The following is a 22,908-nucleotide window of genomic DNA, read 5'->3' as shown; positions in this document are numbered from 1 at the left end:
ACTAACATTTTACAGATTTTTTCCCCCATTTTCCAATACAAAGCAAAATAAGTAACTCTCTAGTCTTTTCTTTTCTGGATGCATACTACAGAATGGGGAGCGTAACAGGCTGTCCAATCCAGTATACTCGCTGCCCAACCTCAAATAAACAATGTATGTATCTTAAATCTCACCTCCTTCTGTCTGCTATAGCATCCCACCCTTCAGTGAAAAAAAAACTAAAACAGAAATTCAATAAAAGTGCACACATGCATACAGAATGAAATACTATTTGCATTTTCTGTGGCAGTAGGACATAAAGAATTTCACTTCTTAGATGAATGTTAAAATCAGTGTAATCATTAAAATCTGCACATTCATTGAAGTTTGAAAAACAATTTGTCGCTGAAATCTGCTAAAAATCTGAGCAATGAACACCAGGAACAAAACCTAGCCCTTCAGAACCTGAATTATTCAAATTCTTTTCAAAATGCAGATTTCATAACTATAGGATGATTATATTTATATCTCACTTCAGAAGCAGAGGATCTGAATATATTTGTCTTCAAATTCATGTCAACATACAGAGAATCAGAGGATTTCTACAGGTTACGGACTAGAGGTGGCCAATACGTTCCAGCAGTGTTCAATTTATTTGAGGCCAAGATGCTGGCACAACTTCTCTACAGTGCCCAATTGGGGGCCCCCTCTGATCTTGCCCCATTGGAGTGAGTTCAGTCCAAATTTCTAAGAGCTGCCCTCCAAGTGCCTCGCTTTGTCTCAAATGCCACCCTGTGCTTAGAAATTGGCATGATAAAGGCTGAGGCTAAAGTGTGGATGACCATTCTTAACCTCCGGTTTTAATTATCCTCATCCCTCGGGGCCTGGCCCCTTTGACTTTGCAGGACAATTTTCAATCTTCCTGGAAATGGGCCATGTAGACTAAATTGTCATTCCTGGGCTTCTCCCCCACCCCCGCGCCCACTTGCTATGGACTGTGTCCAGAGAAAAACAATCATCAAACAGAGGATAATCCCAAGCCACAGAAGGGCTTTTACCCTCACTTGTTGTCATGCCCTCCCCTTTGCTGTGTTAAAAGGCAAATACAGAAAGATCTCAGTTGTGGCAAGACTTTGTCGCTGTGATACTGAGGAGGTTGAAACTACAGAACGTGTACTCCTCTTTTGCCCACTTTACAGAGTCAGTTGGACCAAGCTTATATTTCTGCAACTCCTCAAGTACCCTGTTCGCCCAAGCCATGTCTATACCCAGATGTTGCTTTCGGATGAAGACCCGGCCTTCACGTCTAACACTGCCAAGTTCTGTGTGGCAGCATGTAGGATCTGCCAGGCCTTGACTGCCAGTCCATACCCTTGCATCAGCTCTGCATAGCTTTAGACTGCTATTTTATTTTTCCTAGTGTTCCTATTTAGATATCTTATTATATATACGCCATTTTAGCCACTGCTTTTTGCATTCTATATAGTTCATATTTTATATGCTCATAATTCTTTAAATACAGCTGTTTACACAAGATTTTAATAATCTCACAGCTGCCCTCTTTTCTAAGGTGTAGCAGCTCTATAGTATTATAATATAGTTTTATAGTATTAGAGTAGTAACTTAAGAGTAGTAAAGTTTTATGGTTCCATAATTTGCTTTTATTAATCATGCTCTACTGTTCTGTCTTATGCTGGTCTTTGATCATAATAAAAATGATTGATTTCCACATGTGTTGCCAGAGATAAGAACATAAGAACAGCCCTGCTGGAGGCCCAAGGCCCATCCAGTCCAGCATCCTGTTACACCGTGGCCCACCAGATACCTCTGAGAAATCCACAGGCAAGAGGTGAGGACATGCCCTCTCTCTTGTTGTTGCTCTCCTGCAACTAGTATTGAGAGGCATCTTGCCTCTGAGGCTGGAGGTGGCTTATAGTCAACAGACTAGTAGCCACTGATAGACCTGTCCTCCATGAATGTGTCTAAGCCCCCTTTAAAGCCGTCCAAGCTAGTGGCATCACCACATAGATGAATAGATTAATATAGATTAAGTATGTGCTGTGTGAAAATGTACTTCCTTTTGTTGGTCCAAAATTTCCTGGTCTTCAGTTTCATGGGATGACCCCTGGTTCTAGTGTTACAAGAGAGGGAGAAAAATTTCTCTCTCTCCACTGTCTCTACTCCATACATAATTTTATACATCTCTAACATGTCTCCCTGTAATCACCTCTTTTCAAAACTATTAAGTCCCAGATGCTGCAGCCTTGCTGCATAAGGTAGGTACTCCAGGCCTCTGATCATCTTGGTTGCCCTCATCAGCACCTTTTCCTGGTCTACAATGTTCTTCTTAAAATACGCTGACCAGAACTGTATGTAGTACTCCAAATGTGGCCACACCATAGATTTGTATATGAGTTGACATACACTGAGTTAACACTTTCAATGAGCTGTCTACCCAACCACAAGATCTCTCTCCTGATCATGTACGGACAGCTCAGACCCCATCAATGTACAGTATATGTGAGGTTGGGGGTGGTTTGTTTGTTTTTGCCCCAATATGCATCACTGTATCCTTGCTTACATTGAACCTCATTTGCCATTTTGTCACCCACTCACCCAGTTTGGAGAGATTATTTTGGAGTGCCTCACAATCTGTTGAGGATTTCACTACCCTAAATAGTTTGGCCACTTCACTGATTACCCTGACTTCTAGATAATTCATGAACAAGTTAAAGAGCAATGGTCCCAGGACCGATCCCTGGGGGACCCCACTTCCTACCTACCTCCATTGTGAAAACTGTCCATTTATTCCTACCCTCTATTTCCTGTCCTTCAACCAGTTACCAATTCACACATGAATCTGTCCCCTTATCCCATGACTGCTAAGTTTACTCAAGAGCCTTTGATGGGGAAATCTGTCAAAAGCTTTCTGGAGGTCCAAGTATATTATGTCAACTGGATCACCTTTATCCAAATGCCTGTTGATACTCTCAATGAATTCCAACAGGTTAGTGAGACAGGACCTGCCCTTGCAGAAGCCATGCTGCTTCTCTTTCAGCAAGGCCTGTTCTTCTATATGTTTAACAAGTTTGCCCTTAGGTATCCTTTCCGTCAATTTACCCGGCACAGAAATTAAGCTAACCTGCCTGTAGTTTCCCGGATCTTCCCTAGATCCTTTTTTAAAAATTGGAGTTACATTAGCTACTTCTAGTCCTCTGGTTCAGAGCCTGATTGTACGGACAAGATGGTTGGAGGTTTTAAAAATTGTGTAGATGAGTAATTCCCAGAGTTGTTTCAATGTATGCAGACAAATTGCAGGTATTCAGACATGTTGGCTAAAATGGGGAAAGGGCTTAGTACTCGGGATGTGCATGTATTATTATTATTATTATTATTATCCTTATACTTATTTCTCATAGGTGGGCCATGCATGGAGAAGTGGTAGAAAGGAGGCGATTGGCTGAGAAGGCAGCAGCTGGAGAGGAGTGTGCCCACCTGCCACACCTGCCATCGGGAAGGAGTTTGCCGTCAGCTGGGAGGAGGGAGTTTGAAGGCAGCAGCCCATCGTGAAGGAGTTTGCCGGCTGGGGTCAACTGAGGAGGGGGTTTGAAGGCAGAAGCCCCACCGTTTGAAAGGAGTTTGCCGGCTGGGATTGGCTGAGAGGAGGGAGTTTGAGGGCAGCAGCAGGAGAGGAGTGCGGGTGGGAGCCAGCGAGTTCCAACAGAAGGGGGCAGCTGGTGGTTGGCTGCCTCAGAATGCGGCAACGAGTCTGCTCTCTTCCCCTCCCCACCCTTTACAGGCTGGAAGCAAGGAAGGGTGGGAAGCAGTTTGACCGCATGAGAGAGGAGCTCGCTCCAGGAGGCAGTTGGCAGCAGTTGGCAATTTATCACTCCTTCTTTGCTTGAAATGGAGACTGAAGGACAGCTGGACAATGACAGGTTGACATTGGTGTTGATGGAGCCTGAGGGAGAGTGTCAAAAGCTGTGGAATAGCCAGAGTGTCACTGGGTGATTTGTTTTGTACCCAAATCTGGCCAGCTAGCACAGGGGTGATTTGTTTTGTCCACAAATCACCCCAAACAGGTAGATTGGGGTACAAATCATTTTGTACCCGAATCAATTTGCACATCCCTACTCAGTACCCATCTAAAAGCTGTGTTTGACAGCTGGCTGCATGGTGCCCTGTGCAGGCTTGCTGTCCTGGACAGTTCAGCTCATCTCTCTCATAGGCCCACTGGCCTGGTTTGCAGAAGAACATAAAAGGCACATAGGAGGAATCAAAAGCATGCTGTGCACTCTTGTCTAGTTAAGTCTTGATTAACATCGGGGCTTGACTTGCACAGTTCAATTGCAGACCTGACCAGTAAGTCTATGGGCCAGAGAATATTGCCTGGGCTCTGATCTATGGACATTTTCTGGGTCCACTAGTGAAAATACCAGAGACTGTTAAAAGAAAATGACAAGCTAAATAATGGGTCTTGGAATCGAGCCATGTTGCTGCCTCAGATGACATCTCACACTGACCTGAGCAAGATGTTACAACAGAATATTAATATCTGGTGAGCTTCTTAATACTACACTGGGCGGCAATCCACCAAGCAATGTACAAAATTAATTTTAATGGACTTGCTTGGAGCAGGGCACAGGAGATTACACCACTGATAAGCAATACAAAACTACAATAAATCCTTAGCAAGGCTTTTGGACCATACGCAAGAAATGGGGCACAGAACTACAGTATATAATAAAGAATATAATGAAGAATGAAGGTAAAAGAAACAGTTGACTTCTCTACTGACCAACAGTGTATAGCTACAGTCACAAAACACACCTGCATACATTAAATGCTTGGAGTGCAGAGGAGACTACTTACATCAAAAGCAGGCCCAATTACTGTGTCTTATGCCATAGCTTATGCCTCCATGTTTTTAACAAACATGGGCACATTCTTACAAGCTGGTTCTCTATCTAAAAACACGAGGAAATGAAAAAGGAGAATGGCAATTTGGTGCTCTACCCAGTTTGGTGCTCTACCCAGTAAAGCCAAAGTTTGGTGCTCTACCCAGTAAAGCCAAGTTCCTTCAGGTGGACAGATCTGTTCTGGAGAATATAACATTCCATTGCAGGTGAAAAACTGGGAGAAACCCTGGCTGTCTGCCTCCTCCCAATCTAACTGGCCAATTCCTCAGAGTTCTGCAACAATCACCATGCACCTTGAATATTACTAAAACAGTGACAGAGAATACTTGTTACCAATGAACAGCTGAACATGGTGAATAGCTTCAGAAATATCTTTATTAGCATTGTAAAATACTAGTCCTTTGAACATTATCAATGCTTTTATGATCTAAATGTTAGATAAGCAGAAGTATTGGTAGGAACAAGGGGAAGGCAGCGGCGATGGCATGAGTACTTTAGGTGAATACACCAAAGAGGGATCTCTACACTGCAATTGATTACTTCCACTCCATCAGACATCTCACACTCTGACCATAAGCACAATCAATTGCATTCTCTTGAACAAGTGAGTCACAATGTTAGATACTTTGTATTATATAGCTCCTGAGGGTCTGTGCATCTAGCACAGAAATTGTATTATTAATATAGCTGCTTACTGCAGTAGGTGTGTTTCCCCCCCAGAATCTGAAACATTAATTAGTCTAGGAACAAAATTTGTTGGTCACCTTTCTCAACTGAAGGGATCGCTCCTAGAGCTCCAACTCCATGAAGTTAAAGACGACAGAAGAAATTTCCCCAGTTACTGCTTATCCATACTAGGAAAGGTTTGACCTAGTAAACAGATATCTATGAATGCTGCTGCTGTACATTGTTTTGATACTCTCTTAGCTTAGTTCATATTGTTTGATTATATGTTGTGTGTTGCCTTGTGCACTGCACAATGAATAGGCAGGCAAAACTTTACTAAAATAAATAACTTCCAAAGGGAAAGGGTTAAGAGTCTTATCATACCTTAAATACGGAAACATTTATTTCAGCATACACTTTTGTGGTCTACAGTCCACTTCATCAACTGCATGAATAAATAAATAAATATTCAAGTGATGGGCACCCTGGCAGAAAAAGGCTCCAAATACGTACAGATAACTTTTTTGATGTACTAGAATGCTTCTGTTTATGTTTCCTTCTAACCAACAAAGTCACCTGGTAGCAGGATCAACCAGATATATAGAGGGGTTTCCCTTACCAGTCAGGTTTTTCAGTCCAAGCCGCCTGAGTCCAAAACTACCATCCTTTCTGTAGTTAAGGAAGATGGCCAATGCATAACGATCCTCATAGAGTTTTGTTCCACGAATGATACGTAGATTTTCTAGTGGAAGGTACTCAAATTGATTCAAAGCCACCAACACATAGCCTGTAACTTCTCGGATAGACTGCAAGAGACAAATACATTATTTATTTATTAAAATATTGCTCACCCACCTTTAAATCCTTACAAAACATACTAAAAACCACATAACACTTTTGTACACTGCCTAGAGCTGTACATATCAGGTGGTATAAAATATGATAAATAAATAAATAACATTAATACACCCTATAAGAACCAATCAAATAAATAAAAGGTTAGGGCTATAATTCTCATCAACAGAAGTCAATTTTCTTAAAATCAGAGTTCCCCAAAGAAACCTTTTGTAGAGTTAAATTACTGAAAACCAGCAAAGAAAGTGCAATCTCTAGTGCGAGCGTTCCCCAATGTTTGTGGCCCTGTCCCCTACTTCAGATGGTGGAGGTACATGAAGCAGGACTGTTGGGATGACTCCAAGGTACTCCCCACCAAATATTTTCCACTCCTCCACCCAGCAGACTGGAACTTTACAGCAAGGTGTCAGACAATATAGTCATAATATATTATGGTCCTATAGTTTGAATTAATTATTTTCAAAGGCTTTCATTGATTAAAGAAGCCTCATTCACTCACTCCTCTACCCTGAAAAAGTAGCAGAAGCCAGCTCAGTCAGGTAGGTTGGAGATTCTTTCAGCCTCCCAGAAGCCAGACCAAACTCTTAGTTTCCTTCCAGACCAGGAACTGGGCTGGGTGAGCCCATGTGTGCAGGGGGATGCAGGGTCATCTCCCCTGCAGATTTCAGCTGGCCTGGGAGTGACCTTTCTCCCCACCACAGTCTTTCCTGCCACAGGATCTTGGACAGGAAGAGAAAACTGGCCTAGAAAGCAAAATGGAAGATTTCACCTAAAAGATCAGAGGGCGGTTCACATGATGATGACTAGGGTAGGGGACACCTCCTACTCTAGTTTGGGAGCTTCTTGTCTGCAAGGGGAAAACAGGGTTGGAGGCTCTTTCTGTGACTGTGTGGTAAGCAGCAGCTGGGGCGGAGGGCTCCCTCCTACCCAGCAGCTTGATCTACTCAATGAGGTTGGAGGAAAATCCCACCGACCCAGCTGCTGCTTACCATACGATCATGGGATGAGACTCCAACCTTGTTTTTACCTCACAGACGATCAAATATCAGGAGTGCACACAGCTCCCAAACTCAGGTAGGAGGCATTTCTTACCCTAGTAATCATTGTGTGAACCAACCCAGTATTTTCTAAGAGGAATCTGGTCTACTTTCTGAATAAGTCTGAACATGTCAAGCAAGGCAAATAAACTAATTACATTAATTTTACCTTACTCTATGCTGTGATGAATTCATCTGCTGAAAATTAAGCTTAGTTTCCTACACCTGACCTGTTACCTCCTTTGTCACTTAGCCCTTGTCTGGACTGAAATCTCAGCAATGGCCATTCATCATTCTTCAAGTCCAATGGCTCTGATCATGAAACTGGACACTCCCATCATAGCATCACATTACAACTGCTGTGAATCTCTGAGGTACATTTCTCTATTCTTTCCTAGAGAGCTTTTATGGAACTTTTATGAAGCCAGCATGGTGTAGTGGTTAGAGTGCTGGACTAGGACCAGGGAGACTCGAGTTCAAATCCTCATTCAGCCATGATACTAGCTGGGTGACTCTGGGCCAGTCACTTCTCTCTCAGCCTAACCTACTTCACAGGGTTGTTGTGAGGAGAAACTCAAGTATGTAGTACACCGCTCTGGGTTCCTTGGAGGAACAGCGGGATATAAATGTAATAAATGAATGAATGAATGAATGAATAAAAGCGTGTTCTTTCTCCTCACAATCACAACAAATAAATCAGAATCCCATATAAGTCATTTGCTAGACCCCATGCAAGTCCCACAGAAGTCATTAGCTTGTGTTTTTTCTGTGCTGAGAATCCAGCATATCAAAAGCATTGAGGACCTTCTGGGCTCTTAGATTCAAAAATGTAAAACAAATTGACACATACTGCTCCTGACTCCCCTCTTCAGTATGCCTGGATACAAATTCCATTCCCCTAGCTCCCCTAACCTTATGCCTCACCTACTACTTAAAGAAAGGCTTTATGTGCAGGCTAGCTGAATGCAGCCATCCAGATTCAGAATCACCATGCATCTGAACAGCCATTGCTGGGGTGGGGTGGGGGGCGGCAAACAGTGGGAGTGGGTGTTGCCTTCATGTCTTGTTGGTGGGCTACCCCAGGGGTTGTGTCTGGCCACTATTGGAAAAAGGCTATTGGATTAGATGGACTGTATTCTGATTCAGAAAGGTCCCTCTTATGTAAGGAGGCAAGCTGGATGTGCCTTGATCCACAAAATGAATTATGCACACAGCAACATTCAAATCTTTGCACTCTCTATTGCAACAAATTACATTTGGAGATGCAGATCAGAAAAATATATGATGTTGCTGAATTTGATCTCAGTCACCTTTGATCCGCTGCCTTCATCTGGAAAAAGATGGAGAAATGACTGAGGCCTCCTCCTTCTTCCAGCTCTACGACTGGAGAGGGCAAAGTCAAATTGCCTCTCCTTCACATCTTGTCGCCAGGACAAGTTCATAGGCTGACATCAGAGTATTGTGAACTGCATGCCTTCCCCGTTCCAAAAGACTTAATTCAAACACAAGGTTGGTGACCGATAACTGGTGTTCTTTAAAGATAAACTTCCATGCATTTTCACTTAAGGAAAACTACACCACAGGCAGGATACTCTGAATCTTTGAGCTGTGGGGCCTGTTGGAAGTGACTCCCACCCCTCCTGTCAGAACAAGCCTTGGCTTGTACTTGAATGAGGCTACGTAGAGAGATGCTGAACCATCTGTTATCTCAGTTGCTTCCAATGTTTCTCCTCTAGCCAAAGAGCCTCTATCTAGATCAGGCTGATAAAAGAGAGATACACATACAGAGAGTGAAGGAACTATGAACAGACAGATCCTTATGTTGGACAGCACCAGCTTGGCTTCTTGTTCGAGCAGCTGTGTTTACCTCTACAAAAATAATAAGCTGATCTTTCCACCTGTGAAGGATGCAGTTTGGCGATCATTTGTGAAGCGGGAGAATTACCACACACCCCTTTGAAAGCAACCATTGAGTTGAGCAGGTTTCCTAGATCTTCAAAGACTAATCCCCTGCATATCAGAGGCAAATGAGGAAAAAATTCCACAGGCACCCTTGACACCCAGTTGGCAGGTAGCTTCACATAAGAAATTAGAGATGTGCATGGGGGAAAGGGCTTATTATCTATTCATTGTTATGTGTAATGATTTTTGCATGTGTATGTGTGTGTTTTGTATGCATTTGTGAGGGTTTGTGCTTGTGACATCACAAAAAACATTCTCTGGTTGGTTCATTTTCATTCCCATCGATTCCATTTCTCACTCATAACTTCATAGGAAGTTCTTCCGGTTAATTTGTTGATCTTGGGTTCAAAGATATTTAAGAGGTGGGACAAAGCCAGATAGTTTCATAGGGAGCCCAGAAAACTACCTTGAAATTTTTGAGGCTTAGGAAACATAAGGGGCTTACTAACAAACTTGACAATGTTGTGGTGGAAGCAGCGGCAGTGCTTCAAGTGTGCTGCTCTTCATGGCAGCTGGCTCCTGCCAACTGCCATTTTCTCTCCCTGAAAATGCACCAGGGAATGACTGACATTACGGGGGGGGGGAGTGGCATCTTTCTACAGTCACACAAGGGGAGACTTCCCGCCCCCTGGAATGCAGCAGGAAATGGCATGATGTCCATCATTCTGTGGTGCATTTTCATGGAGAAAAACGAAATGGCTCCAGAGACAATCGCCAGTCGCCACAAAGGGCTGCAGCACTCTTTCAAGAGCTGCTGCTGCCCTTGCCCACAAAGGCACAATTTGTCAAGCAAGAAGACTTTTATCAGTAAGCCCCCTTTCCTTAGTGATAAAAGCAAACAGACATTTCAAGGTAGTTTTATTGGCTGTCCATAGAGATATATCTTGTTTCATCCTACTTCCCAAATGCCCTTAAACCCTGCTCGGGTTAAATATTAGGACTGTGCACTATCGGATCTGGAATTCCAGAAGCCATTCCAGAGAGTACAGGAGATAATCCAGATCTGAAATAGGGGTGACTATTTCGGTCCTGAATTATTTAATACTGTTTGGGAATTTCTGTAAAATTATCTGGATTCTGGAGATCCAAATGGCTGCAGAGATACAAATTGTGGCTGGGAGTGGGGTGGGGGAGAGTCATCTTCTGTCATCTGTCTGCCTGACTCCCCATGTATTTATTTCTTTATTTAGCCACTTATTTTACTTATAAATAAAAAAATCAAGTGCTTGATTCTTGGGTCTTAAATCACTTCCCCTGAGATACTCTAGTGTTATTCTCGGGTGTTACATGTGATTCTTATATGTTACATCAATTTTCTTATGCAATTCTTAGATGTCTTGCAAATACAATATCTGAGTTATTTAAAATATATATAATTTAAAAGCAACAGATGGAACCACCATCCTAAAGGAAGTATCCCCTTTTCTCTCATACGGGGAGGGAATACCTCTTCTAAGATGATGCAGGCCGCCAGGTAAACTAAGTGCCTGCAGGGGCAGCAACAAAGCAGGGGCGGCGACAGTCTGGGTCACATGGGACCCATGGCTGGGCATCCTCTGTCCCCTCCCCATGGCCTCTGTCCTCAGCCATACTTCTGCTGCCACAGCAGCAAGGATGGGTGGGCAGGAGGGTGATGGGGAACACTGGCCCACTCACTTGCCATCCTTGCTGCCACCAAGCAGTGGGTGGAGGCAGCAGCAGCAAAGCGGGTAGGCATGCATTCCCCACCACCCACCCACCCTCCTGCCTGCCGTCTCCACCACATTCAACTGCAGTAGAGGCTGTGGTCAGGAAGTGGGTGGTGGTGGGCTCCCAGACTGGCGGGGCGTGTCTGGGTTGGATTTTTCTGGGACACTCCTAGAACTTGGGCCAGCCATGAGGCAATGCTTGCTACAACACATGCCTGCATCATCTAAAAAAAGAAAGAAAGAAAGCATGCCTTTTTCTTCCTTAGTATTTTCTTTACTCTTGTGCACCCTTTCACTGTCTCTACATCTGGACTACATTTGGTGCAAATCAACGTCCACAAGCTAGATCTCTTGTGCCTCAAATGTTCATGCATCTGCCATCTTGGATCGGGGTGGATGTCATCATTACAAACTGCACCACTGAGGTGTCCCTGTGTGTCACTCACTACAGCTGTTCCAAATTTGGTTCAAATTGGTTAGACCGTCCTCAAGTTAGTGCACTTGCTCCTCAAATGTTTATGCATCCACCATCTTGGATCGGGGTGGGTGACATCACCACAAACGACACCATTGAGGTGTCCCTATGTGTCCCTACAACTGTACCTGATTTGGTTCATATTGGTCCAGATATTGTGAAGTTGATGGGTGGGGACACATGGACACACATACAGAATGCTGTGAGATCTCATAAACCTACTGGAAAGTAGGCTAATTACTGGGGGATAGCCCTAACGGTTTTTTTAAAAAAATTCAGGGACATTTCCCCCTGCTATCTCTCTCTAGGGGTGTTCACGGAACCGATTCCATGCAAAGCAGGAGGTGGGGGGGTTGCTTTAAGGTGTGTGGGGGGTTCCCTTACTGTCCCGCCACACTTCCCCCTCTGACACTGCTTCAAAAACTGCTGGTGCGGGGTGGCTGTTTACTCTCTTGCCACCCCGGTCAGTATAAAACTGGAGGTGGTGGGCACGCGGGCACGCAGGCACACATCACACACATGCACATGTGCCCACCACTTCCAGTTTTATGCTGAGCGGGGTGGCAAACGGATATACAGCCACCCCAAACCAGCAGTATTTGAAGCAGCGCCAGAGGCGGAAGCACAGCAGGGAAGGGAAGGGCACCCTCCCTGCACCTTAAAGTGACCCACAGCATTCAAATTGGTTTGAACGTGGGGTTTCCGAACCAGTTCGGCATTCTAGGAATAGAACACCAGACTGGTTTGTGCACATCCCTCTCCCTCTCTCATAGATAGATAGATAGCAATCCTCATTTTCAAAGGATCAGAATGTCCTCAGTAGAGGAAGATCGAGTTCATTCCAGATCCAATTGTCCATTTAGATCTGCTTGGATCAGTTTTCGTACATTGGCACCAGATCTGTTATTCCTCGGCTCTCCATATGTATTGTGCAATATGCCAAAACTGTCCTTGCCTACCACAAGCTGAGCCATTCCCCTGTGGATTCCTTTCGTGCTTGATGCATACATCTTTCAAAGGACACAGAAAGTGAAACTACAGTAGACAGAAAAGAGCACGAGATATCCTTTGTTACTAGGACACTAGTAACAGCAGTTATATAGCAATTAGCATGATAGATGAAGAGGAAGGAGCATCAGCATTTGATGGTCACTACCATGAAGGCATTCATCATATCCTCCATTGTATATATGCATACTTCAGAAAGCTGATTATAGCAAAACAAACTGGTAACAAACAACATACATTGCATCAAGGTGATTGCACTAAAAGGGATTAAGAGAAGGGCCATAGCTCAGGGGCACAGCACATGCATTCATCTGCAGAACGCCCCAAGTTCAATCTTGGGCATCTCCAGATAGAACTGGGAAAGACCTATGAGACCCTGGAGAGCAGCTGTCAGTTAATGCAGACAATACTGAGCTAGATGGACCAATGGACTAGCTCTGGATCATGTAGCTTCCTAAGTTCATGCCATTAAGAAGTCCAGTATCACTCACTACTGCTGTTTCAAATTTGGTTCAAATTGGTTAGACAGTCCTCAATTTAGTGAGGACTCAAATGTTTATGCATCCACCATCTTGGATCGGGGTGGGTGACATCACCACAAACTACACCATTGAGGTGTCCCTATGTGTCCCTACATACCATGATACAGAGCTAATGCCAATAGTTCAGTGTCAGTGTCAGAGGCAGAGCGAATGGCATAAAATGACTTATTTAGAAAGATAGGATGGCTGTGTTATGCTGGAACATTCATTTTAGGCATCTCCAGATAGGACTGAAAGGGACTCCTGCCTTCAACCTTGGATAAGCTGCTGCCAGTCTGGATAGACAATACTGAGCTAGGTAAACCAATAGTCTAACTCAGTAGAAGGCAGCTTTCTGTGTTTCTGTGATCCTACCAAAGAGGGTCTTAAGTTCACTTACATTGCAGATGCCATTTGCTGCAATGAACTTAGAAACATAATTTAGTTTTTAGAAAAGAGACTGGGACTGAGGAACAAAGAGTCCTCCCCCACCCGCTCTCCGATTGTCCAAAAATTGCCTCTGACAATTCCAGTTGTTACAGATGCTGCTTATCTACAGCTCTCTTTTGCCTTGAGGCTCCTGGGGCAAGATCTGGCCTAGAGACCACCAGTCATCAGCTGAAGTTTTTGATCCTACAGCCATAAGACTATGAAGCTATTCCCACGATCAGCAGAAATCAGGCTATTGGCTGGTTGTGGGAGCCACCAGGCTCACAGGCGAGCCCGGTTGCCTCCTGGCAGTTAACCCACCTAAGTACCCCTCCCCTAAAACCGGGTTTGCAGAGCGAGTGCTCTGCAAACCTGGTGTTTTTTTATTGTGAGTAGCTGCGGTACAGCTCCACACCATGGCTACTCACAAGTAGACCCTCGGAGGGGAGGCGAAAAGCCACCTCCCGGCTCCAGGGGTCTCTCCAGCATGACCTACGCACTTGCGCAGGGCATGCTGGAGCTTCTGGGGGCTGATCCCCGCTCCCCACAGCACCCGCCGGCTCTGTTACGGACCCGGCAGTCCACTAAGCCTGCTCTCTCTGCTCACCCTTAGAAACTGGGTCTCACTGATCGTGAGATCCGGCTCTATGACCTAAATACTTAGGGCTGAAACTTCAACCACTCTATTTTTAACAGGCATATATCTGTTGAGATATATTAGGGAGGAGAGCTGGTCTTGCGGTAATGAGCTTGGGTAGGGTGCACCCTGGTATGCATTTGGATGGGTGACTACATATAAGCACTGTCTGCTGTAAGATATTCCTCTTAGGGGATGGGGCCATAGCTCAGTGGGAGAGCATCAGCTAGCATGCACAAGATCCCAGTTTCTATCCCTGGCATCTCCATAGTGCTGGAAGAGAATCCTGCCTGTAACCCTGGAAATCCACTGCCAGTCAGAGATAGATGGACCATGAAGATGATGACAAATATTTATATACTGCCTTACAACAAAATGTTCCCAAAGCAGTTTACATAGATATAAATAAATAAAATTGTTCCCTGTCCCCAAAGGGCTCACAATCTACAAAAAACGAAAAACCCAATGGCCTGCCTTCATATAAAGCAGCTTCCTATGAGACCTCACCCAAAATTCACATTCCTTGGTTACAAAGACAAACCTTAGTCACTTAAAACAAACTTCTAGGGATGTGCAAATCGATTTGGGTACTAATCGATTTGTACCAGAATCTAAGGGTGTGCAATACGGATTTTTGGTGTTTCGGCTCGGATCTGAGCCGAAACACCCCCGTTCTGTGGCCGAATAAGGCCCTCCCGAATCACCCCCCAATTCGGTTTGAACCTGAATTTATTGGGGTCCGAATCTGAATTTATTCGGGGCAAAAAAGCAGCTCCCAGGGGCAAAATAATGGGGTGGGCAAAATAATGGGGCAAAATAATGGGGTGGGGTAGTGCCCAATGGGTGGAGGCTACCACCCAAATGTCTGGGGGATTGGTCAAAGGGCTGATTTTTGGTGAATTTTTGAAGTTTTAGTGTCTTTGGGGCAGATAGGGGGCATAACGTGGGATATGGGTCAAAAGAGTGGGGTGGGGTGGGGTGGTAGGGCCTAATGGGTGGAGGTTACCACCCCAATTGCAGAGGGATTGGGCAAAGGGCTGATTTTTGGTGAATTTCTGAAGTTTACGCGACTTTAAGGTTTTCCCCCATGAAGGGTGTATTGCTTCACGTCAGGGGGAAAGGGGTGTCCTAGTGCCGGTTGGGGTTGGTGGTAGTGCCGGGTAGGGGCAAGGAAGCTACCTGAATTTTTTCAAAGGATTTGGGCAGAGGGCTGATTTTTGGTGAATTGTTGAAGTTCACGCATCTTTAAGGTTTTTCCTCATAAGTTATAATGGAGCTTTCAGCAGCCCCATAAGTGCACTTGGGGGGTGCTGGGGTGGCCCAGAGTGAGTGGTGGTGTAGTGCACATAGGGTGCCAACCACCCCCATGGGTTTCTAACCCATGGGGTACTGGGTTCTGTTGTTTCAGAGGTTTTCTGAGTGTGGATTCTATGATAGCAAATTAGAGTGGAGTCATGGTGTCGCATTGAAAATCTCATTTGCTAACATAGAATCCATACTCAGAAAACCTCAGAAACAACAGAACCCTGTACCCCATGGGTTAGAAACCCATGGGGGTGGTTGGCACCCTATGTGCACTACACCACCACTCGCTCTGGGCCACCCAAGCACCCCCTAAGTGCACTTATGGGGCTGATGAAAGCTCCATTATAACTTATTATGAGGAAAAACCTTAAAGACGCGAAAACTTCAACAATTAACCAAAAATCAGCCCTCTGCCCAAATCCTCTGAAAAAATCCAGGTAGCTTCCTTGCCCCAACCCAGCACTACCTCCAACCCCACCCCACTCTAGGACACCCCTTTCCCCCCGACGTGAAGCGATACACCCTTCACCGGGAAAACCTTAAAGATGCGTAAACTTCAGAAATTCACCAAAAATCAGCCCTCTGCCAAATCACTCTGCAATTGGGGTGGTAGCCTCCACCCATTAGGCACTACCACCCCACCCCACCCTTTTGGCACAGATCCCACGTTATGCCCCTATCTGCCCCAAAGACACTAAAACTTCAGAAATTCACCAAAATCAGCCCTTTGCCCAATCCCTCTGCAATTGGGGTGGTAACCTCCACCCATTAGGCACTACCACCCCACCCCACCATTTTGCCCCTGGAACCCGAAATTCGACCAGACGTCACATCCAACCTTTTTGCAGTGAAGTCAATGGGATGCAAAAAGGCGGGAAATCCAAATAGACGTCATAGCTCAAAAAGTGTGTGTGGGGGGGAGAAGGTTAAAAAAATGGAGGTCCGTATCACCCAAATTTTCAGGCCCAAAATTCGGGTGATTTGGCTCGTGCCTGAAATTTCTTGGATCTTTTCATGGGTGATTCGGTTCAGCCCCGAATCACCCGAAATTCACTGTTTCAGGCACAGATCATTCTGTGCCCAAAATGTTTTGCACATCCCTACCAGAATCTAGATGATTTGGGTGATTTGGAGACAGAACAAATCACCCCGGTGGTCCATTGGCTAGATTTGGGTACAAATCGAATTGTGCCTGATTTGATTCAAATCAATTTGAGATCTGGATCCCTCCTATTAATTTCCCCAGATTCCCAGATTTCATTTTTTTTTAAAGCTAAGCTTTAGCCCTTGTAGAAGTGGAGTTACAGAGCAAAATGTGTGGCCACTATTTTTCAAGTGTTTGGATTCTTTGGTGTATAACTTTCCCTCAATGAATCCCCATGAGGATTCATTACACAACTTCATTTCTTCTATTCATTTTGACTGTCTTTGGGCAGTGCCAACTGTCAACTGCCATGTGCCAACTACACCCCATTCCCACCCGTAAGGCAGTGGAGTACTACTCAGTTTATGTTCTAGGAATTTTTTCAAGTGTTTAGACTCTTTGGTGTCTAATAATCTTTTCTCATAATGAATCCCTATGAGGATGCATTACACACCAAAGAGTCTAAACACCTAAAAATTTCCTAAAATATAAACTGAGTACCCACTGGCTTGAGGGTTTGGAACACATGGGATGCCACTAATTCCCCACTTCCACCTGCAAAGCAGTGGGTCAAAATGAACAGAAGAAATTAAGGTGTGTAATGAAGACACCAAAGAATCTAAAAACTTCAAAAATTCCTAAAAAATAAATTGAGTACCCCAGGGTGTGTGGGGGGCAGGGGGTGTACTTGACACATGGCAGTTGACAGTTTGCACTGTCCAATGACAGTCAAAATGAACACAAGAAATGAAGGTGTGCAATGAATCCTCATAGGGATTCATTTTGAGGAAAAGTTATATCACCAAAGAATCCAAATGCTTGAAAATTAGTGACCACATATTTTGCTCCATAATTCCGCTTCTACAAGGGCTGGGCCTTAGCTTTTTTATTATTATTGTTTTAAAGAAAGCTGGGGATCCATGTTTGAGTTAGGCTGGGCTACTTCAAATCCCCATTATTTCCTAAAGTGGAAATATACAAAACTATTACAAATGAGAAACATTCATTAAAAATTAACCAAGTGCTCCACTGGCTTGATATTAGGGTGGTAGGTGGCACAAATGGGGACCTACCCACCACCCAAATTTAGTGCCCCTAGGACCTTTATAAGTGGTCTGGATTGATCCAAATCCAAATCAAATCCAAATCAAATCTGGGGTGATTCAGGGGGATAGATTCGGACACAAAACAAATCAGGGCTGATTCAATTCAGGCACTAATCGAATTTTTAAAAAATTGATTAATCCACATCCCTACACACTTCTCTAGTTTGCTTTTTAATCTAAGCTGACTCCTTCCTCCTTCACTTGTGAGTCTCCATCCTCTTCCCTGCTTGCCCACCTTGCTGATATCGCTCTGCCAGAAAGAAAGGCACCTGGAAGGCCTCTCTCTGGGAGAAGAGCTGGTCTTGTAATAGCAAGCATGAATTGTCGCATTTGCTAAACAGGATCCATCCTGGTTTACACGTGAATGGGAGATTACATGTTTGAGCACTCTAAGATATCCCCCTTAGTAGTGATGTAGTTGCAAATTCAGAAGTGCAGACACTCTCTATAACAGACTCCATGGTCATGCCCACCCCAACAGCCAGAGAAGTCAAGAAGTACAGGTGCTCCATCTCTTCACATCCCCCCTCCACAATACCTCTGCCCCTTAGGGGATGGGGCCACTCTGGGAAGAGCACATGTATGCTTGCATGCAAAAGGTTCCAAATTCCCTCCCTGGCATCTCCAAGATATGGCTGAGAGAGACTCCTGCCTGCAACCTTGGAGAAACCTCTGCCATTCGGTAGAGAGAATATTAAGAGAGATGGACCAATGGTCTGACTCAGTATAAGTTGGCTTCCTAAATTTCTCTCTGCCTTAGATTCCTGGGATTGTGGCAGTGATACTAGCACCAAGAGTGCTGAGAAAACTACATTTCCCAGAGCTCCTGAGGCCTGACTTGCAGCTGCAGCTGCACCAAGCAGCAGGTGCTGGGGAGAGGAACTTCTCTGCCTTTCTCCTTCTCTCTATTACTCATAGAGTAGCAACAAGGTAAGCAAGTGAGCAGGAGGAGGAGGTTGGAGAGATGAGTGGGTGGGTGGAGAGAGGGGAGGAGAAGTCTCCCCAGCAGGTAAAGCTGAGGGAAGTAGAAGAGGGGGCTAAAGGCTCATGAAGTAGGGAAGAGATGAGACCACAGCAGGCCCTGACATATTGCTTGGACTTCCCAAGTGGCCCCATTACAGCCCTTCCCAAGATTTGGCCCTGATTACATAATTAGCTGCTTGAAAGGAAATGGCGACACCAAGCGATTCATAGCATGCCACTGATACTGCCATCTTTTCATTTACTTCCTTGTTAAATTTGGCCTTGAAAACTTATTGACAGTGCAAGCTATGCAGAGCCTTTCTGTTCTGCTAAGGCACTGACAACAGCTATATTTCTGCCTAACATTCACAACCCTCTTTCATAATACCACCAGTTCAAAAATCAATAATGAAACAAACTGTCTATTCACCAATTCCCATAATAAGCATAGAAAGCCTGTTTTTGCTTTTAGAGCATTTGGATTCTGAAACAAAACTCTATAACAAGCCAATGATTTAATGCATGTTTTCAAAGGATTCACATTTCATTCTGGAAAAATACTGATGTCAGTAATTATTTTCTGAAAGTCTCAGCCCCTTTAACAGCCCTTGTATTTGGTGTTTTATGCTGCCGTTTTAAAAGTGAATCAATTTCTTTTCTGGTTCCCATTCAGCTGGCATATGTATACTGCAGTGGTATAAGCTACCGTTTACCACCGTACGAAAGTACTTAAAACAAACAGTTCTGGAGAGACTGTTACTGTTGTTACCATTATATTGTACTGCACTTGTGGCAGTGAAGCCTCTAACATGGATTGGTTGAGCTGGTGTGATGACACAGTATGTTCAGTTGCTCAGGAAATAAAGTGGTCTAGCTTTTTTGTGAGAAGAGAAAGCTGTCAATTTTGCTGGAACTAAAGCCTTACATAAGAGCGTGGTGGAGGACTGGAAAATAAGGAAGCTAAGGCATAGGGGATTCCTCAGCTAAGAGACTAAAGCAGAATGCAGACTAGGAAATTGTTTAAGTAAAGGAAGGCTTGGAAATGGATCAAGGGGAGGCACTTCAGAGACAGGACTCTGATGAAGTCCCACGGTGCTTAAGATGAGGATGAGCTGCATGCTATGGGACAGGAAGGGATTAGTGCTAGGTAGGATGATCAAAAGACTAAAAGGAAGTGAGGCAAAGTAGGCAATGATTTAAAACCAGGCACCTGAGGAAACACTGGGTGGTAAAGACTAGGGATGTGTGAATCAGTTTGTTGCCGAAATGATTCAACTCAAATCTAGTAGTTTCTTTAGTGCAAAATGATGACTTTATAATGAATCCCTTTGAGGATTCCTAACAACACTAAAGAATTCACTCAGAACACCTCAAAACATTAAAAAAAACCCTAAAACCAGTACCCCACAGGCTTGTGGTGGGGGGGGTTTAGCACCCAATGTGCACTACCCCACAATCCACTTTGGGCCACCCTGGGAGTAATGGGGCCACTTGGAATCACCATTATTCACTATGGAAGAAAAAGTAAGACCATTTGAACCTCAAAAATTCCTTTAAAAATCACCCTTTTGACCAATATCTCTGGGATTTGGGTGGTAGTTGCCACCCACTCGGCACTGCCACCCAACCTACTCTGGTACCCCCCAGCCCTTTAAATTTTCCGGAATTGATTTGAGTTTGAATAAAATTTGAATCAACTCGGTCAGATTCAATCTGACACACGTTACTTTTGCAAATACTTGGAGTTGAAGAAAGGAGGAACCAGGAAGTGAGGTTCTGAAACTATATATTTGGTACAGAGGAAAAGCTGTGTACCAGTGACAGAAAGGAAGCAAGTGGGCAGACAAGGGGGGAATCTCATGGATATCAGGAATGCTTTTAGTGGTTTGCTGTCCCTGCAGCAGTGTGTCTTGGCAATCCTTAAGGCATATGAAACAGTGGGAAGTGGTGCTGAACTACACATATTAGTTGGAACTAACCAGCCATTTCTTTAGTGGCAACCTTCTACTTTATTTGTACACTCTTAAAATAAACTAGGCACTTTGTGGAGAATTTAATAAGATAACTTCCTGCTAGGGGTGTGCACGGAACTGTCTGGCCTGGTTCGGTTTGAGGCTGGACCGGACCGGACCTGCCGGACCAGGCCTGGCAGTCCGGTTCCGGTCTGATGGAACCGGGGGGTGGTTTGGTTCGACCATGAACCCCCAGATCCCCAGACCAAACCGCCGGACCACCGGACCGGTCCGCACATCCCTACTTGCTGCCCAAAAGATTCGCAACCTAAGAGTCAAACTTGATCAGGCGATGAACTGTGTGTGATTGAATTGCCATGGTCTTTCAAATTTTGCAAATAGTTGTGAGGTGGTGGACATTCAGATCAGGATTCTGAAGCAGGTGGGAGACTAACTCTTCTCCCCACCCCACTGTTTTCCTGATACAAATCACTTCCACCTCAAAACTCGTATTTGCCCCATTAGGAAAAACATACATTTGCGCATATGTTTGTCCTAAGAGGGAAAACAGGAGGAAATCCTAGCAATGTTCATAGCTGATCACAGAATATGAATGCAAAAATCTGTTGAACAAAAATGTCAAGTGTAAAACCTCTGTCAACATTTCAGCAGATTCTCCCATTCAATATGAATCAGAGGATCAACTCAGTAGTGATTCACACATCTAGAAGCATATGTGAATGCTTCATCACATATGTAATATGTGAATGCTTCATCATGCACCGTTGCCTCCCAAGAAGCCTCCAGAACTCTGCAACGCACAAGGTTCACAGCCTTACACTTTGTATATTATGCATTATTGAACAGAAGAGAAGGAACAAGAAGAGAATAATAGTGCAATCTTAGGCAACCTAACACTGAATTGCATGTGTAGGTACAGAAGTCACATATTGTGTATACTACATTGCATGCACACACTGGCATCCGGACACATGTTACACTTGCAAATGTGCCAGTTGTTGGACAATCTAAGGCAAGGGTTCCCAATCTGTGGTACTCCACGTGTTGCTGAACTACAACTCCCATCATACCCAGCTCCAATCTGTGGTATTCCACGTGTTGCTGAACTACAACTCCCATCATACCCAGCTCCAATTTACTGTGGCTGGGGATGATGGGGGTTGTAGTTCAACAACGTCTGGAGTGCCACAGAGTGGGAGCCACTGATCTAAGGAGAGGAGTGAGTCTCAGAAGCAAGATGAAGTATCCTATTAATGGGAGCTATCATATGGTTGACCAGTGATCCAACATCAAGACATTATCTACTGGAGCGCAAGCTAGTGCTGCTATCTCTAGGACTTTCCATTCAGAAGCCCACACAACCATTGTAATAATTTATGTTGATAGGAATCAACTGCATGTCTGGATGCATTTGGTTTCCTTAAGAAAAACTACAGATGCTAATGAAAAAACCTGAACTCCCCAGTGCTCTCTTGTCAGGGAGGAGGAATGAAGTTCATAGGAGCATGGCAGCAGCTGCCATCGCACTGCATAGCAGATGGGAAGGTACATCGGAGGCAACCAGCATCAGAGGTGGCTGCTTTTTTGACTTGTCTTGTTAGATTTGCTCTTCAAGGGAAAGCATGAACCAAATAAGATAAAGGAATCAAACAAAAGAACCAGTGAGGAACAGCCCGATACATATAAAGCTTAGCCGGCTTTAAAAACGGAATGCCTGAGTCGACAATAAAAGCCACACATATTGTGCTCACACTCGTGCACAGGCACACCCAGGGTCGTGCATGCACATACTGGCAACAAATGTCCTTCAATAATACTCAGTGGTTTGTGATTTGTTCTATCCACATCCATCTTTTTAAAAATGATGCTTTCCTCTGATTGCTGATTGCCGATTGCCAGAAGGGGCTAGAGTGATGTGCAATTCCCTTCCGGAAAGAGCAGCAGCATGTCAAGGGCAAGGCCTAACAAATATATGTAGATCAGTTCTCCATGGCAGAACTGTTCCTCTCCCCCGACACTTGGCAGAACATGTACTGTGGGTCTGCCACGGTCTGCTTTCCTGCTCCCTTTGTTCTGCATACTGACAGCACAGCTGGACATTTCGCTACGCTGCCATCCATTCTTCGATACTGCCTTTACTCAAGTGGCCTCTCTAATGAGAGGAAGAAAAAGTTGCTTCTGGAGAGGCATTAAGTGAAATCTTGGCTTTTATATGAGTGTTGCTTTTGCTGCTGCTGCTGC

General features: G+C 44.4%; 1 protein-coding gene across 5 annotated transcripts in view; it reads right to left on the bottom strand.

The window, feature by feature from the left end:
* Positions 1–22,908, bottom strand: part of ERBB4 (erb-b2 receptor tyrosine kinase 4) — a 1,268,185-nt gene that overhangs the window by 595,848 nt on the left and 649,429 nt on the right. For all 5 annotated transcript variants that reach the window (XM_053283383.1, XM_053283386.1, XM_053283382.1 and 2 more), the window contains exon 3: positions 6,184–6,370. In XM_053283383.1, the coding sequence (XP_053139358.1) occupies positions 6,184–6,370 (187 nt within the window). The remainder of the gene's footprint in view (positions 1–6,183; positions 6,371–22,908) is intronic.

Source organism: Hemicordylus capensis, chromosome 1 (assembly GCF_027244095.1).
Source record: "Hemicordylus capensis ecotype Gifberg chromosome 1, rHemCap1.1.pri, whole genome shotgun sequence".
Classification (NCBI taxonomy): domain Eukaryota; kingdom Metazoa; phylum Chordata; class Lepidosauria; order Squamata; family Cordylidae; genus Hemicordylus; species Hemicordylus capensis.
This window is presented reverse-complemented; position numbering and strand designations above follow the sequence as displayed.